Source organism: Oratosquilla oratoria, chromosome 42 (genome assembly GCF_046742065.1).
Source record: "Oratosquilla oratoria isolate Oo_2021 chromosome 42, ASM4674206v1, whole genome shotgun sequence".
NCBI classification, from domain to species: Eukaryota; Metazoa; Arthropoda; class Malacostraca; order Stomatopoda; family Squillidae; genus Oratosquilla; species Oratosquilla oratoria.
This window is the reverse complement of record NC_134818.1, coordinates 9,513,808-9,533,307: the sequence shown is the minus strand read 5'-3', so window position 1 is coordinate 9,533,307 and position 19,500 is coordinate 9,513,808. Positions and strand designations below refer to the sequence as shown.

The following is a 19,500-nucleotide window of genomic DNA, read 5'->3' as shown; positions in this document are numbered from 1 at the left end:
AGGGAAGTATAACAAAGTATATTATTTCCACTTTCTTTCAAGGAACATTTCAAAAAATAGTGTATGAAGTAAATGCTTTTAGGAACAGAATTTAATACGATCTTGAGATCAAATATAAAGAATAATTTTATTCAGGGTAATGAACACTCTTCACATAATAACATATATCATTTCATCAAAAGCAATGTAATAGTGCACATGGAAAACATCTTTATTCTATCAGATTAATACTTATAAGGAAATATCAATTTATATTATTTAGAATGTACAATTTCATAACAAATTGTATGAGACATTATGCAGACCCAAAATGTTAAATCTAGCTATATACGGAAAGCTAAAAATTTTGGTCTGAATAATGCCAACCACTGCAGCTGTACAATGCTGCATTGGAGGAGAGATGGACAGATCCCAACAAAAGTGAAACCCCATGGGGCATGCATTTCTACCATCCCCTGTAACTGTTAGCATTTGCATATGAAATAAATACAAGAAATATTTGTTATCTTGGCAGGAACTCTGTGATTCCATCTTGATCAAAAGTGCTTGTTCCTTTAACCAACAGGTTTTTTGAAGCAGGGGTATGTCTATTTGAATTAGTGAAGTCCATATTCACACAATTTGGTGAGTAGTAGGACTTTGCTTGTGATAAAGCATTATTAGCATAATCTATATGATTGTCATTACTTTTTTGAATATCATAAAGACCATTTACAGTAGTACAAAACCCTTGTGATATGGAGGCTTCTTGATGTGAGTGACCCTTATTCTCATCTTCACACAAATGAGAGTGGGCATTCATAACACTATATGGAGCTTCATTACCACCAACATGTTCTTGACTTGCACATTTGGTGACTTTAGGATGTGAAGGAGGGCATGATGGAATGTGATATGATGTATATGGAGGTGGGTAACTTATGTTCACATAATTGGAGGACTTTGATAGTGATGTTTTAAGTGCCTGAGCTGAGTCATTGAGCAGCTGCAGAGTTGTGGAACTCCTTGTCCAGTCATCCTTAAATACCTGTAGAGGTTACAATAATTAAACCTTAGTGAGCCATTTATATGTCAAGTATATGTGCATATATACAATGATCTCAATCTCCCTTACAAGTACTGCAGCAACTACAAACAGCTACTGAGAACTTTCATACACATATTAACATATAAAAACTGTGGCTGAGACATAACAGAATGGCAGCCTCCCCTCCACATTTATTAATGACTGCTCACCCCAGATGACCATGAATCAAAGAAACATCCCACAGTAAAAATCAATAGTCAACAACGAATTGGAGAAACATCCAACAGTAAACATTAATGGCTAACTTCTTCCAGTGTACAAAATCCTGAAAAACCAGGCCTCACTTTAGATATTCATGCATCCTTCAGCCCACATATCAACAAGAAAAATCTGGATACCATACATGCTTAAAGCCAAGAGTAAAAAATTAAATTCAATACCAAACGTACATCATTTCAATACCAAAACATGCAAAATGTCTGCAAAGGCAAAAGAAGAGAAAAATCTAGGAGTGTTTATGGAAGAAAAGTATGAAGTAACTGGACAAGAATAGAAAGTAATAAAAAACTTGTATGGTCCCAGTTAATGCAAGAGTGTCAGAACAATGACTGTCAAGAAAATGGGTTTATTCACAGCATACTTTGATGCAGTGATAGCAAGGAGGGCCAAAAGGAAGAGAGAAGAGGATATTGGATATTGTGGATGACAACTGAATATAGTAAAGATGGGAACAGACAGAGGATAAAAGAGGGAAGGAGTATAATTTTATATGAAACGATAAATGTTGAAGAAACACAACTACTAATAATCAGCAGAGCTGAAGAAGAAGAATTAAACACCAATGTAAGAGTGAAGAACTAAAGGTAAATAGCTGGAAAATATTTTTGCAACAAGGAAGACCGATGCATTTTTCAATGTGAGCATAGGGCATTAGGCCTAATAATAAAAAAGAAAGAGCAAATACCACTGGACCAAGGACATGGTTCATTAAATTCCACACCACAAAGTCCTCTATAATGGGCAATGTTTAAAACCTGATAGGAGTTTGAGATGTTAAACCAAATCAATCTAACCACTTGAAATAATGTTATCTTTAGTAGCATTCAATAGAATGTGTGGATGAGGGTGCATGCCTCTGACTTGGCTACCTTCCTTACATGGGGGAAGAAGCCCTTGGTGTATGTGTGTGTGTATATATATATATACACACACCAATATACCTTTTCTCCTTGTATGTGGAGTGGCTAAATCAAAGCATACACCTGCCCTTCATCCATTCCATACCCATCCAAAACCCATTTTTTGTCCATTCTCTCTAAGCTCTATGTGGATGAAGGATCATACCTGTCCTCCATCCACTGTTCAGGTCAGAGCATGCTGCAAGACACAGCACCACAGCACGGCCTGACAGCCAAAGCTTGTTTACCCCCACTGATTCATTGTATGTCTAAGAAGACAGGACTGATGAAAGAGTATTGGGACATTTTGGATACTTGGAAAGAACAAGAGAAGAAAGATTAGTAAATGAGGTGTAGAGAGTGAACTTCAGGAGATGACTGAGGATGAGATGGATGGATAGGGTGAAGGGGGCATTGAGAAAGAGGGGAATTTCTGTTGGGCAAGGAGGGGAGAAGGCAGAAGATAGGGATGAGTGGAGAATGGCTGTGTATAGATGATACTGTTATACAAGGAAGGGTGGGAGGGTAGGTGTATTTATGTGTGAATGATATTTTCATGCGGCATAAAGGAATTTTCCTCCAGTCTTCTCTTGTTCTGCGTGAGGGAACAGAGAAGCAAGGGGAGGGGGTCATTGATTATGTGAAGCAGCTTTGCTGTGGATGTACTGTGTCTTATTACATATCCTCTGACCCAAGGCAGTGGGTGGGATACAGGAATAACACATCCAGGAGGAACTAAGATGAGAGGGAGGTGCCTGTGAAGTTGTTGTTGTTGTTGTCGTTCCCTAGACTGTCTGTCCGAGCAGTCCCGTCTCCCCAAGGAAGGCCACAGCCGAGACTGGGTTTTCCCACAAATCCTTTATAGAGTGTATGTTGTGTTGTTTGCGTGCATGATTGTGTATAATGCAGTCTTCCATTATGTGTTGTATGGTATGGGGTGAAGTGTTACATCCTGGGCAGCTGTTCACAACACGGTCGTCCAGCCTCCTCTGGTAGCTTAGAAGTGCTGGGTGGTGACCGCATCGCAGTCTGGCCAAGTGGACTCTGTCCTTACGTGGGAGAGAGGATTCAGAAGGGTGGATATCAGGGGGTCTGGCATGCAGCAGTGTGTTGTCTTTCAGTGTGTTAATGGAGCGGTGAGTGATATGATTATGAATATGTTTCCGGAGGCTGGTATTTGGTGGTTGTGGAGGAAGAGAAGAGAGTATCTTTGTGTAATAAAGGTCTTTGGGTGTAGTTTTAATGTTTCTTGGTGTGTGTGGGTGTTCTGCTATGTAGTGTAACGGGTGTGATGTGTTTGTGGTGGCTGCAGCAAGTGTTTGTGTGCCTCTCATGTCGAGGTGTTCCTTGACTTTGAGGACTTTTGTTTCATGGTGTAAATGGTCTGTAGGTGATGTATTTGTGCAGCCTGTAATTGTTTTTAGGGCTTTGTTTTGTATGATTTGAAGGGTGTTGTGGTGTGTCTCACTGAGATTAGGAGCCCATGCAGGACTCGCATAATTCATCACTGAGCGTATACATTGTTTGTATATTGTTATATTAGTTTCTTTGTTTTGTCCAAATGTTGTTCCAGTGATTGACTTAAGTGCGTTAAGTCTAGGTGTGCATTTGTTTTTTATGTTTGTGAGGTGTTGTTTGAAAGACATGGATGTATCGTATGTTACACCAAGAATTTTCGGTGTGTTTGTGTGTGGTATTAGAGTGTTGTTGATGTAGAGATGAGGTATGTATTTGTGTTCTTTTGTCCAGTTGGTGAGAAGTGTTGCTGTAGATTTGGTTGGAGCTATTTTGAGTCTGTTTGTGATGAACCATGTGTTGAGTGTGTCAAGGTAAGGCTGGATTATTTCTGCAGCTTTGTCTGTGTTACGATGTGTGCATGTGATTGTTATGTCGTCTGCGTAAGAAGAGATTTGTATTTCTGAGGTGTCTGGCGTGGGTAAGTCATGCATGTATAGATTAAATAATGTGGGGGATAGAACTGAGTGAAGTATGATGGGGTTACTAGGTTGGATAGAGTGAGAAATGAGGTGAGGAGAAGAATGGGGGAGGAAAGGGAGTTGGGAAATAGGGTTGATGAAAGAGTATTGGGATGGTTTGGACACATGGAAAGAATGGGTGAAGAAAGATTAGTAAAAGAGGTGTGAAAGGTAGGTAAAAGGAGTGAACATGAGGGGTCAACCTAGGACGAGATGGATGGATGGGGTAAATGGGGCATTGGGAAAGCGGGGAACATCTGTTGAGGAAGGACATGAGAAGACAAGATAGGGGTGAATGGAGAATGGTTGTGTATGAATGATGCTGTGATTCATGAAGGGGAGTAGGTACAGGATGGGAGTGTAGTGGGAGTATTTGTGAAAAAATAATTTGATGCAGCCCGAAGGGATTTCTTCCCAGCTTCTCTTTTTCTGCATGAGGGGACGATGTGGGGGTGGTCCTCCAATTTAATGAAGCAGCCTTGCTGTGGATGTGCTGTGTCAACATAGGGCAGTGGACAAGATGCAGGGATGACCCATAATCCAAGATGAGCCAAGAAGGGAGGGAGCTGAATGGGAGTCAAATATGTGAGGATGGAATGGGTGGGAGTGGATTTTATGCCTTTGTTTTTTGGCTACCTCCCCTGTTAGGTGGGAAAGAGCTTTTGATATATGTATGTATAATTATTGTTAGACTGGGGGAAGGGGACAGCTTTAGATACTTGGGGGTGAATGTTGCATTAAAAGGAGAAGTGGAGATGGAATGTAGAGTGAGAGAAGCAACTAAATGCCTTGGGGGATTACAAAGTGTCATGAGAAATAGACATTTGGGTACAGATCCTAAGAGAAGATTGCATGATGGGGTGATAGTGTCGACAGAACTGTGTGGGGCAGAAACATGGAACAAAAGGGGGGAATAATTTAAATGGGTTTGAGATAAAATGCCTGAGAAGTATGGTAGGGGTTACTAGGTTAGATAGAGTGAGAAACAAGGAAGAGTGGGGGTGGAAAAGGAGTTGGGAGATAGGGTTGATGAAAGAGTATTTGGATGGTTTGGACAAATGGAAAAAATGAGTGAAGAAATAGTAGTAAAAGAGGTGTGGAATGTAGAGGTGGAAGGAGTGAACATGAGGGGGCGACCAAGGATGATATGGACCAATAGGGTGAAAGAGGCATTGGGAAAGAGGGGAATGTCTGTTAAGAAAGGAAGGGAGAAGACAGAAGATAGGAGTGAGTGGAGAATGGTTGTGTATGGATGATGCTGTAATGCATGGGAGTGGGTGAGTGAGTATGTGTGAATGATATTTTGACACAGCCCAAAGGGATTTCTCCTTGTCTTCTCTTTTTCTGCATAGGGGGACAGAGAAGGGGGGGGGGGTGCTGATTATACAAAGCAGCTTTGCTGTGGATGTGCCATGTCTTGCTACATTGCTTCTGACTTAAATCAGTGGGCAAGATGCAAGGATGACCTGTCATCCAGGAGGAGCCAAGAAAGGAGGGAGGGAGGAGTGGTGAATAGAATTGGAGTACAGGAGTCTCTCAAATAACACGGGGGTTAGGTTCCTGAAATTACCATGTATGACCAAATCCGCGTATGCTGACATTCCATATTAAATACTGAGAACCGTATGTATGTGTACATGTGTGTGTGTGTGTGCACGCATGTATGTATGTGTTTGTGTGTATATACATGTGTGTGTATGTGGCGTATGTGTATGTGGGGTATATACATATGTGTGTGTATGTGGCATATACACATGTGTGTATGTGGCATATGTATATGTGTGTGTATGTGGCATATCTAGGAGGTGCTAAGATGGGAGGGAGGGGTGTGGAGTGTTTTCAGGGATGGAATGGGTGGGAATGATTTTATGCCTTTTCCATTTTGGCTACCTCCCTAGTAAGGGGGAAAAAGCCTTGGTATATGTATGTGTGTGTGTGTGTGTCTTGTGTGTGTGTGTGTGTGTGTCTTGTGTGTGTGCATGCATGTATGTGTCTGTGTTCACATGTACAAGTACCGGTAAGCATGTACGTGCACGTCTGTGTTCGTATTTGTGTGTACACGCACGCGCATTCACAACATACACTGGTTGTCTACCACATGTCTACGTGTGTGTGTCTACATGTGTGTAAGGGTGTATATGTCTGTTTTTGATCTCCCAAACCACCACTGCCAGTAACAAGAACCTCATAAGAGAAATTAAGACATGACAAGCACTCATTATCAGACTTATTAGTTGTGTTCCAAACGAAAGAAACATTACACTTCAACAGGTTAGGGCGGTAAAATTTCACGATAGCACAGCGCAGATGGTGGAAGCGACAAGCTAAAGCCTGTTGGCTACCCCCCTACCACCCTCTCCTCCCCACCCTCCCTCCTGCATCAGTACCTGTAAGTTGACACGTGACCGCAGGCAGCCACCCACGGCTATCCCCTCGCCCAACACCCTTGTTTGAGCAGTTCCCAAAGTACATACTGACCGCGTTATATGAGGATCGACTGTATAAAGTAAAATAGAAAGCAGTCACCACAAATGTTTGCGATGTTGCCGCGTGTGTGCGTATGCGTACCCGACTCGGCGCGAATTTTAAAACGGTTCTCTACATTTGAGATTGTTTTGAGATAAAATCCGTGTTATTCGAATCCACGTTATTTGAGGGACTCCTGTATGTGGGGATGAAATGGGTGGGAGTGGATTCATGCCTTTGACTTTAGCTACTTCCTTTGTAAGTGGTAAAAAGCCCTTGGTATATGATAAAATACATATGAAATTATCATTACTATTACTAAAATGAAGGGGAAACGGAAACAATGGTGGTTGATGGGAGTGGGTGCATGCCTTTGACTTGGCTACCTCCATTACAAGATCATGCCCCAGCCCACACTGCTCGTAGTGTTACTCAGTGGCTTAAAGACTGTCATATACCTTACATAGCAGACTGGCCAGGCAAAAGTCCTGACATAAACCCAATAGAAAACCTGTGGAGCCATATTAAACAAGACCTGCAGGGTAAAGATACGAACTCTGTGCCCAAGCTCGATGCAGCCATTCGCCAATCCTGGGCTAGTATAACCCCTGCACATCTTGCCAAGTACGCCACTTCCATTCCAAACAGCCTTCATAAGATCGTTGCACGTAAAGGCCACCCATCAAAGTATTAGAGGTACGATGTGAGCTTTTGTTTATTGATTTATGACCATTCATTCTCCTCATCACTCATTCTCGCTAACCATTCGTACTTCCTTGTCGAGCACTGTATATATATATATATATTTTTTATTAAAGTTTAATGTCACAAACTCTCCCTATCAGGAGGCTAGGATGGTGTACCTTACAGTAGACTTTGTAGTATGAAATTTAATGAACCATGCCCTTAGTTCAACTCACTCCAAGGGTTTGAATCATCATCATTTCGACCTTTGCCACATGTATCGACGCCCTAACCTGCTCGGCCAATGAGCATAAAAATAAATAAATAAATAAATAAATGAAATAAATTACCTGAATGGTTAGGAGAGGCACAATGGGCAGCAGCCGATCACGAACATGGGAAAGGACCACCTGCTCATTTGCATCACGCCTGACACGGACATGAAGACTTCCAGCCAAGATTCCTCCCCCTACTAATGGAATGGTTGAATTCCTTTTACTGCCATAGTCACCTCCCAAGAACCAGAAGTGTTCATGGCGGAATTCCAATACCCCATCTAGAGTCAGGGCTTCTCGTAAACACTTGTCTAGTTGAGCTACAACTCCAGATGGAGTTGACTGTTCATAAAGAAACCAAAACTTAAGAAACAGTATAATAACTATGATAATAAAAACACTTGTAATGAAAACCAAATATTGCAATTTCAACTCTCACCAAATTTTTATCAACAAAGCTTGAAACTATTTACCTGTAGAAGTAGGTTTGCTGAACACAGTCCAAGGGGTAACATGGTTGTAATGGTCAAAAATGCTATAATCAAGGCAGCGACAGTGTCCGCACCATGATAACTACTATATATGAAAAAAATAATAATATATATATAAAGCTTGCATTTTTAACCACTTCAATATATATTTTCATATGTCACAATACTAAACATTCAATTTCATGTACAGCAAAATATCTCCAAATTAAATGTATCCTTTAAATATTTACTATAGCTGTATTATAATGTGGTCTATGACAGTGGTGAGAAACCCAGCAATGGATATAAGAACCATAGGATTGACACGTGGCAGAAGTAGATGCCTGAGTGCTGGTATGTGGATGCAAATGCTGAAAATGCACAAATAATTAGTTATTTACAGAATAAGATAAACACAATATAAAAAGCAGTGTGGAACTTCAAACTTCATGACACATTCTTGATGTTTTAACTTATGCAATCTTCGAAAATTAAAACTAGAGAAGTACTGGAAAAAATCATACATGGTATAGTTTTTTTTTTTAAGATTAAAAAAAAAATCTTATCAAAACTTGTTTGTGCATCACTAAGCTAAATTGTAGAGAACCATTCCATTTAACAGCAGGACCCTAGTCCCATCACTCCATCCCACTTTGTCCCTTTTTGTAGTACAAAAGCATCATCATTCCTCTATGAATACAAATTTAACTAACAGATAAAACTGTGTACAACTCCAGTCTGTAGGGACACCTCAAATCAGTCCCTAAATCATTGGCTGCATGCTACCATGCAATCATTACTGCATGGTAAAATGCAGTTAATACCCTAGTACAGGAATGGGTGAGGGTGGGTGCATGCCTCAGCTAGCTACCTACCTCATATGAGGGAAGAAGCCTTTGATATAAAGATGGTGTGGAGATAGAAGTACTCTGGTATAACCATGTACATTGTTATTCAAGGCCTAAAAAATAATAATAAATAAATTAAATAAATAAATAAAATCTTACCTTTGGCATATATCTGCCACATGTTCTTGTAGAGGGGATGACTGAGATGACTGAAGTACATACGCCAAAGGAGGATTGTGTGTACACAAAGTCATACTGATGTGTAGTATAAGGCCCACAATACCTCCCAATGTTAGTAAGCCCCTGGAAGTAACAATGTAAATTACAGTGAATACACAAACTATTTTTTCTTTTTTTATATACTACTGATGATAATATCAAATTCCAAAAGAAAACAATTGAATAACAAAACATTCAACTACTTACGTATGAACTTCAACCGGATTTAAAAGCCTCTCAATGCTTTCCTTAATTATGAAAAGTGCTCCAAGAAGAGACAAGACAACTGTGGTAAACACAGCTAAAGCTTCACATCTTGTAAATCCAAAGAGGTACTTTGCAGTAGCAGTGTGGCCCTCAACCCATATGCAAATCACACTTGTAAGCAGGCTGTAAAAAAAGTCATACAATACAAAAATATATAACCCATGAATGCCTACTGACAGCAATAGCCTCTTCAAACACAAAACATTCCCAGTGTTGAACTCAGAAAACAAAGGCTTGTTGCTTTGCAACTAAACGTCCTACAAGACTGATATTAAAGAGAATCATGTTTCTCCTGTCTGTTCAAAACCCATCAACACTCGCCTCCATCTTGAGGTGAACCTGAGGGGCTGGCATTAGATCTCTGGATCAGGCTCAAGATCTCTCTCTATCAACTGAATTTCCTTCACCTTTTCACATAAGGCAAGCAGAAAACCTTAACTGCTCCCCACCTCAGCCCAGAAGGACTAGCATTTGATCTCCAGACTAAGCCTAAGATCTTTATCAGCTTTGACTGTATCTCCTCCACCACTTCACATGAGGAAAGTTGGCAACTGTGACTGCTCCCCTCCTTCTGCTAATGTAAACTAGTGACAGAAACAGTCCCACACTATTAAAACACAGATAACTCCAATTTTTTTTCCAAAAGAAATCTATATGAGGGTTGGAGGGCCATTGCAAGCCACTGCATGGTTGCAGAATTCCTGTCACTGAAACTCAAGGCAATGATCATTATCACTATTATGGACAAAAACCTATCACTCACTACAAATCCAGCATGTGCAGGAAGTCTGTTGCTATGCAGAATGTAATGGCAAACTAATAGCTGTAGGTTGGCAAATGTCATGGTCTTTTCTGACGACTTTCAAGGCAGGGGGCACTGGTTTAGTCTCTGAAGTGTACTAGGTGACATTCAATGGTACACTTCAATGTTAAGCACTGTGTGTGGCAAAAATTATTGAAAGATGAGAAACTACTATAGTTATGTAAGGAATAAGAAGTGATGACCCAGATGAGGTGGAAGCAAAAGACAAGGTGGATGGATGTGGGTGAAAGAGGCTTTGAGCAAGGAAGGGAGAAGACAAGATATTGAAATGAGGGGAGAATGGCTGAGTAGAGGTGATACTTTGATGCAAGGAAGGGAGGGGGCAGGTAATGGGGGGAGGAGTAGGGAAGGGTTGTGTGTGGACGATATTTTGACGCACCCCAAAATGGGATTTCTCCCTGTCTTCTCCATTTTCTGCATGAGGGGGATGGAGAGGGGAGGTCACCAATTAAATGAAGCAGCCTTGCTGTGGAATTGCTCTGTCTTACTGCTTTGCTTCTGATTCAAGGCAGTGGACAGAAGACAGGGATGACCCTTCATACATGAGGAGCCAAGATGAGAGTGAAACAAGGGTGGTGGATGGGAGTGAAATGGGTGCGTGTCTTTCACTTGGCTACCATGTCTATTTACCTAGTTGTATTATACGGGAAGAGAGCTTTCAGCATCTAGTTTGTTCTCAAATTCTTGTATAGTTTTTGCACACACTGTTGCCTCATCCAATTTGTTCCAGATATCTATACCACTCTGTGTGGGAAACTGTTCTTTTTCAGATCTCTTCTATAATTATCCTTTTTGAGTTTCTTTTCATGTCCTCTTGTTTTTCTCTTATCCCACTTTAATAAATCATCTCGGTCGAGGACTTCCATCCCTTTCATAATTCTGTAAATGGTCACATCTCCTCTTACTCTTCTTTGTTCCAGGGTTGGTAGTTCCAGTTTGGAAAACCTTTGTTTATATGTCAATTTAGAGAGTGTTGGTGCCATCTTTGTCATTGCTCTTTGGATTATTTCTAATTTCTTTATATTCTTTTTAGTGTTGGGTGTCCCTAGTGTCATAGTGTACTCCAATCTTGGTCTTATCAGTGTGACTAATATTTTCTTTACCATTTCCTCATCCAAGGAATCAAAGGCCACTTTCATTGATCTTAGTAAATTGAAGGTTTCTCCAACTATTCTGTTGATATGCTTGTCTGATGACATGTCTTTCCTGATAATTACTCCTAGGTCCCTTCCCGAGCTTTTTTTTTTTTACTTCCTTCATACCAATTTTATATTGCCCTGATATTCTAATTTTACTTTTTCCAAACTCCATTATACTACATTTCTTGATGTTGAAGTTCACTTCCCACTTTTGACTCTATTCCCAGACTTTATCCAGGTCTTTCTGTAGTGATTCAGTCTTCCTCTGTACTTACTTTCTTTAGTAGTTTTGCATAATCTGCAAAGAAGTTCATATAACATTCCACACCTTCATGTCATTTATATATATGACAAACATTATTGGAACCAATACAGAACCTTGTGGAACTCCACTTATCATTTCTTCCCAGGTCGAGTTTTTGTCTCAAATACCACCCTCATTTTTCTCCCGTTCTAGGAATCTTCCATCCATTCCAATAACTTTGTACACCACCTATTATTTCAATTTTTCTTAGTAGCTTTTTGTGTGTGCATGTATGTGTATGCATGTGTGTATATATATATATATATATACACATACATATACGCACACACAAACCATGCACACAGTGACCCCCACTCCCCATCCCCTCATACAGAAAAAGAGAAGACAGAGAAAGATCCCTTCCATGCATCTCAGCATCATCCACATACAACCATTCTCCACTCATCCTTATCTTCTGTCTTATCTCTTCCTTCCTCAACAGACAGAGCCACACAATATTCATCATGTTAAGAGTTTCAAATCTCTTCTCATTCATGGATGATGATACTTTTGTACTGCTGCTGTCCCTCCTCTACACTATTTACCTGAACCTGTCCATTACTGCTTCTATGCTGTTCTCTTGAACTTGTATTTTACCACTTCCATGACAAAAAGAGGAGTGGTTAGAGTGGATTGGTTAGTAAGGATGTCTAATGTGTGCCTAAGGGAGGGGAATGTGTTTGTAGTGTTCTACTATAAAAAAGGTAAAGGAAATAGATATGACTGCAATAGCTTTAGAGGGATCAGTCTTGTAAGTGTAGTTGGATAAACATATCAGAAGGTGTTAACTGAGAGGGTTAGGAGGGGAACAGAGGGAGTAATTGGGGAAGAACAGTATGGGTTTAGACAAGGAGGAGGGTACATAGATAAAATTGTTGTAGTTAGGTAGATATGCAAGAAGTTTTTGGCATAAGGTAAGGATGTCCTTTGTGCTTTTATGTATTTGGAGAAAGCACATGACGGGGTAGACAGGAATTGTGGGATGTGTTGCAGATGTATGGGATAGGGGGAAGGGGTGGTTATATGTTTTTAAGAGTGGGTGAGCTTGTGTTAGGGTTGGGAATGGTGAGAATCAATGGTCTGCGGTGAAGTTTGGGTTGTGCCAGAATTATGAAAAGTCACCTTGGTTGTTCAATACATAAATGGATGGGGTGGTATAGGAGGTAATCATGAGGATGATGAGCAGGGGTTTTGCGCCAGTAAGTGTGAATGGAAACAAGTGGGAACTGAACCAGATGTTTGCATTGCATTTGTGGTTGGGTCAAAGGGGAGGCTGAGCATGGGAAAGGAGAAAGCTGAAAGTAATGTAGGCAAGAGTGAAGTGATGAGATGTATGAGAGGGTGGTAGGGAGTTGGAGGTAAGTTTCAAAAGAGAGAGGCTGGAAAAGTTGAAGATCTTCAAGTATTTAGGGTCAAATGTAGTAGGGAATGGAAGAACTGGGGTGGAAATCAAGTATCGAGTAAGGGAAGCAAGTAAATGTCTGGGTGGAATGAAAAGTGTTATAAGAAATAGGATTGTGTGTTCTTTATAAAGGTCTGTACCTTAAGACTAAAAGAAGGCTATTATAATATTTGTCAAATAATATGCAAAATAAGGATAACCAATTTTCAACTCTGAGAGGGATACTTTGCACAAAATAACACAAAATATTCTCTGCAACATCAGTAACACCAATCTATCATTCATTATTATCTAAATGACTGAGTTTCAGAAGTGTGATCAAGTACAGAATATAAAACAAAATCTTATATACAATTTGCACAGGTTCACCCATTAACTTACCTTAACAAACTAAACCATGAAAGGTAGGTGTATGCTAATAAAGCTGAAAAAAAAAGGAAATTCATATTCTATAGAAGTAATTCATGTTAAGATAGCACAAAAATGTCCTCTAATATATATATACATATATACATTTGTCCATTTTTTTGTATTAATGTCTAGTAAACATACTGCAAATACTCACCCATACTCTCAGATGCATGACACCAAGACAGGAGCACAAATGTGAAGCTAAGGTTGATGAAACCCAGAAAGAGACTAGACTTTGCATGCTTCTGCTTCATGAGCCACAACAGCTCTTCCGCAACCCAACGCAAAACTGTTAACAGGTTAGTTTCCTTAAAGGGACGAATGAAAAACTGAAATGAAGATAATCTTGTATATAACTTTTCTCAAATATATATGAAAAAATTTAAACTTAAAAGAGATAGGAAACTGATATTAAGAAACTAAAGTAAGAATGGAGATTATAAAAAGGGGAAAAAAAGAAAAGGAAAAAAGAAAAAGAAAGAAAAATAAAAATAAAAGGGGAAAAATAAAGAGAAGAAAAAGAAAAGAAATAAAGTACTTAAAACATATAATTTTGAAGACCATTTTTCTTCTTGCTCAAACTATATGAGCATTACTAGCACTCATATAATATGTGCTTTTGAAGTTAGAATACGTGACAACTATGAGAATTTCTATTACACCTATGTGCAGGTTAGATTTTCATACAAACTTTAATTTAAAACACACATGCACACACACACATACATATACCAAAGGCTTTTTCCCCCTTACACGGGGGGTAGCACACACAATGAAATGGTGGGGGTAAACCAGCTCTAGCTGTTGAATCCTGCTATTGAAGTGGTGTGTCATGCTGCATTGCTTGTGATCCAAGCAGTGTTGGTGGAGACAGTGATGGCCCTTCACTTATGAAGTGCTAAGATCAGTGGAACAATATTTTTATCTGTTTATTCATTTATCTAATTCTATTTATTCTTTATTATTGTTATTTTTGTATACATGTGGGAAGGGTGTAAGGTGGGTGTAAACTTTGCTTTGGCCTAGACTGGAGACTACATTAATGGTTCCAGTATACAAGGGAAATGGGGACAAATATGTAGTAATTTTAGAGGGATCAGTTGGATAAATGTACTTGGAAAGGATAATGTGAGGGTATTAACTGATAGGATTAGGAGGGAAAGAGAGAAACTGGAGACCAGCAATAAGTACTTTAGGAAAAAATTATGGTATATAAATCAAACTTTTGTACTACAATCTGCAAGAAGTTTCTGACAAATGGTAAGGATGTCTTTTGGGCTTTCATAGATCAGGAGGTGTATGATATGGTAGACATATAAACATTCTGGAATGTATTGTGATGGTATAGGACAAGGGGAAATCTGCTGATGGCAGTAAAAGTTTCTATACAAGTAGTAGTGCTTGTGTGAGGGTTGAGAGTGGAGAAAGATGGAGATGTTTGAGAAGGTGGGTCTGTGACAGGGTTGTGTAATATCACCATGGTTGTTCAACAAGTGCATGAACAGGGCAGTAAGTGAGATTAACACAAGGACACTAGGCATGGTTTTGGAGATACTGAATGAGTGGAGAGAAGTGTGAGGTGGGTAAGTTGTTTGCAGATGATGATGTGCTTGTAGTCAGAGGAAAGGAAGGTGGGGGGAAGGGAGGGATTGGGGAAAGGGGAAGAAGGGTACAGTGGAGAGGTAAATCTGTGTTCAATTTATAAATGACACTCACAATGGGCTCCATTCCAACAGCCTCTCCAGTATGGCTGCACTTTGTCGCACCTGCAACATAAACACGTATAGTAAAATCAAACTTTTATTCCATTGAAGTAGTCGGGGCACAAAAACATGGCTAATTTTGGTTAGAAATAGCTATCCTGCTTGTGGTCATTAATTTCCTCTGATTAATGAAAACTATTTAAGCATACCCTTTAAGAAAAAGCCTACACAAAGTAAACTAGTTTCTCCTCTCTATCCTGTGAAAAATTCCTTAGCAATGAAAAATTGAGATAAATAGTTTATATCTTTGATTTTCCTTTACGATCACCATTTAACTTATTCATACAAGACCTCCCCATGCCATACCCAGAAGACATCATCAATTCTGTCCTGCAAGGAACCATGTTCTTCCTCAATCTTATGATTGATATTAATAATATAAAAAGCAACATAGTTCAAGCACTTGTTCATGTTTCCCCAGAGCAGACTCCAAACGGTTAATCTATTCCACGGTAACAGATAATCAATTATTGATCCAGCTTTTACCTAATTCAACTCAACCTAACCCTCTACTCCAGAACCTAAATAACTTCCTTCATCAGGCTGTGCGCATCTTTCTCACAACTCCTTCTGTGCAGGGATGTACTTATAGTGGTAATGGCTCTCTAGGAGAACAGATGACTTATGTGCCCAGTTTTGCTGATCACAAGATAGTTCTGAGCAGTACTCTCTCCTTGGAATGCATATCTCTTACATGAGAACTTGGAAAAAAATTACAAATAAACCTTAACTAATATGAAATATATTGGAAATAAGTTTCAATTCATCAAGTTTTACTTCAAAAGAATAAAGTCTTAAGACCAAGCCTTATGATCTGGATTCTGAACAAAATGTCATAAATCAAGTTGAAAAGGGACCAATGATAGGTACTTGTTTGTAGTGATCCTGCAGAATCTGTTATCCTATTTTCCTTCTGGGATGATGTATGGTGAAGTGTTAGAGCTGCTGAGCTGGCTTAGTGAAGGAGATAATGAATCATATAACAGGCCTACTTGGGTTGCCTCGTTCAGAAGTCTATAATAAACATTGTCTGTGTAAATAATAAAAAATTAAGGAAACAGATTCCAACTCGAAAACAAATAATTACTTAGATCTCCTCAACGCAAGTAATGGGGAAATAAAATGAAAAAAAGTTGCACGTAAAAATTTACTCCTTCAGTCTTTGGGTTTTGGGGAAAATTGAACAAATTAACATAAAACTTATTTTCAACATAACACGACTTTACCGTCCCGACATTTTACGTCTTCTGCGTCGATTTTAACATCTCTGTTCCTCATATCCGATGAGTATATGAACGGATCCCGCCATGGATAAAAGCGTCCCAAGGTAGTTAAAAAGGCATATGTGTTCCAACTCAGCAAGCCTACAATCAAAACAAATGTCAATGAAGTTATTTTCACTTGATTTTCTCCACTTTACCTGCTATAAGACAATGGGGGTTAAAGTTGCTAATGTTAATCTTATATTAACTAAGATTATTTGCTAAATCTATAAAAACGTATATCCTTGAAAAAAGAGTGGCAGGAGTATCATAATTTTCAATAAAATTCCATACACAACTTCATAGATGTGATATTTGTACTTGTATAATAATATTCTATCATTAGGTAATCAAATATAGCTATTGACAAGAAAAATTCATTCGTGTAATGACAGAAATAAGATATATCTTCATCAGTGAAAATAATACTCAACACACTGAAGGTGTGGAAAGATTGCGAAATCAAAGTGAAGAGCTTCGACACTACATTATAGAGGAATAACACTCTTTTCCACAACTGATTAGATATATGTTCATATATAATCATTTCAAACGCACGCTGCATAATGGATGGATGTTGAATTTTCAACCTTGGTTTTAATTTTCTGCCCTCCCACAGAAATCTAAATATTCTTCCTTGGAGGGCATAGTCACGTTATCAACAATAATTTGTAGGATGGGCGTTGGTTCTTACTCCAAACATCTTTTTGTGTGGATTTTTCCATCTCCACCTTAGCAATAATGAGGCAAGATCTCGGAATGGGATTCGAAAATGAGATAAAGGAAAGCCAACTGCTGTCTCATAACTTTCTTGCACTGTACGTAGTTGTACTGTAGTATACGGGGTTGGGGTTGGGATTCACCACGGTCTTGGATCACGTGCTGCACTCGTGATCAACATATATTACCCTTCCGTATATGAGCTCAGAATGCATATGCAGCCCAACCAGTGGGTATATGACATTACACACACAACAACTTGTTTACCAGAGTTGGAGTGCCGGCTCGGAGTGCAGCGATGCCGAAATCCTCAGTCTTGGACGGGACTCGAATTCGGACATCTGAATTAGCGGTCAAGAACGGTGTCACCGCACAGCTCTAACCCAGGACAGAAATTCATCCGGGAGGTAAGCCAGTGTAATGAGTTACTATCTAACTTTTCTCCAACTAACTAAACACATTTATATTCTTCCAACTGATAGTCTGCGATTGTGCGTGGCGGAGTCAACCAAGCATACAATTAGTTATGGAACATGCCTTGCTAGGGTGACCAGACGTCCGGCTTTAAGCCGGACAGTCCTCCCTTTGAGCACCTTGTCCTCCATGCGTCGCAACCTCATACCGGAAATGCATTTGTCCTCCTTTCTTGGGGTAAGACAAAAAAGGATCGATAAATGAATCAATATATAAATAAGAATAAAACTACAAAAAAGTAAATAAAGTGGATAAATAAATAGATAAATAAACAAATAAATAACCTTGGACCAAGGACTACTATTACACAGAACGTGCGCACCCAGATCCCTGGGTCCGCTAGCGGAGGCCATTGCTTTCTTTGTAACCTAACATTTTATATTGGACAAATATATCAAAACTAGAAACCTAACATTGTATATAGGACAAATATATCAACTACTGACTTATTAAATGCAGTATAAGTTAATAGAAAATTCTATAGTGAAATAAGAAACTATTTTAAGGCACTGTTATGCTTTGAAATGCCAATTTTAGCCGGACTTAACAGGTATTATTGTATGAGGTTAGTGGACACCAGGGTTTGCGATTTTTTTTTTTTTTTTAAATATATAAAAAAATCGATTTTTTTTTTTATCTAAATCAGATTTATTTTATTTAGATAGATTTTTTAATAGATTTTAAATGTTGTGGGATTGCTATCTGATATGCGATCTGATTGCTAAAGGACATTTTTAGCATATCGATATAAGGAACGGTATAAGCCGTATGTGAGGACAGTATGCTCAAGTTCACTCGATTCCTCCAAGAGTTTTCTCATCTTGGTGACATTTGCTGCATTGTCTGTCACACTTCCAATGTGACAACCATTTAATTCTTACCACTGTAAGTTCCGTGGAGGGCAACTCAGGTACATCTTGTATTGGCCGTGAGGGCACCTCTGTGGTTCCTCTGAACACCGTGCTAAAGAAATCTGCTAAAACATCTGCATTTTCATTGTCTGTCTTTGTCAAAGGATTACAAAGGCAAAGCATGCCGACAGGAGACCTTTTGATCCATATCTAGGTCGGATGCAAAAAAAAAAAAAAAAAAATCATAATAATAATAAATTAAAACTATAACAATGTAAATAACAATTAAAATACATAAATAAATGCATTGGTATAGTTGAATAACAAACAAACAGGTAAATAGTAAATGATAATAAATTGACATATAACTAATAATAAATGAAAATCAGACAGACAAATTATAACAAAACAAAAACAAATAATATAACATAAATTATAATCATTACAGCATCTTACTTAGGTATTTATCTAAATGATTCTTAAAGCTTCGAACTGAACTACATTGCACTACCTGTGCAGGAAGTTTATTCCATTCATTAACTACACGGTTGGCAAAGTTGTTTCTACCTACTTCCAAATTGAATCTATTTCCGGACAGTTTGAGACCATTGTTTCTTGTCTGATTCTCATTCAATGTGAAAATTTGGTCACTTTTGATGTTGTCAATTCCCTTTAAAATCTTAAAGACCTGTATCAAGTCACCTCTGAGTCTACGCTTTTTTAGGGAAAACAGATTCATGTGCTTAAGTCGATTTTCGTATGATTTATTTTTGATATTTGGAATCAGTTTTGTGGCTCGCCGTTGTACTTTTTCCAGTCTGTCAATGTCTTTAATGAGATTCGGTGACCATACGGAAACAGCATATTCCAAATGTGGACGAACTAACGATTTATATAGCTTGTTAATGAGTGATGGACTTTTGAAATCAAAAGATCGCGCA

The 19,500-nt window shown here is 38.9% G+C and overlaps 1 protein-coding gene across 1 annotated transcript; it reads right to left on the bottom strand.

Annotated features, from left to right (window-relative positions):
- Nucleotides 1-102: 102 nt before the first annotated feature.
- On the bottom strand, nucleotides 103-17,520 carry LOC143021342 (zinc transporter 6-A-like). Its single transcript, XM_076178770.1, has 11 exons — nucleotides 17,502-17,520; nucleotides 16,479-16,616; nucleotides 15,206-15,255; nucleotides 13,644-13,797; nucleotides 13,460-13,502; nucleotides 9,351-9,533; nucleotides 9,084-9,227; nucleotides 8,328-8,447; nucleotides 8,080-8,182; nucleotides 7,682-7,948; nucleotides 103-1,027 (listed from the first exon to the last, which is right to left on the bottom strand). Exons 2-11 carry the CDS (start codon nucleotides 16,528-16,530, stop codon nucleotides 503-505), a joined length of 1,641 nt encoding a protein of 546 aa, XP_076034885.1. The 5' UTR covers nucleotides 16,531-16,616; nucleotides 17,502-17,520; the 3' UTR covers nucleotides 103-502.
- Between the last annotated feature and the right edge of the window lie 1,980 nt (nucleotides 17,521-19,500).

Bases quoted from the DNA above. Each gene is read 5' to 3' on its own strand.
- LOC143021342 (XM_076178770.1), bottom strand. From the start codon at position 16,530: ATGAGGAACAGAGATGTTAAAATCGACGCAGAAGACGTAAAATGTCGG. The intron at 13,503-13,643 runs GTGAGTATTTGC...TTTTTTTTTCAG, and splicing joins TCATGCATCTGAGAGTATGG to CTTTATTAGCATACACCTAC. The intron at 9,534-13,459 runs GTAAGTTAATGG...CTTTTTTTACAG, and splicing joins TCATGGTTTAGTTTGTTAAG to CCTGCTTACAAGTGTGATTT.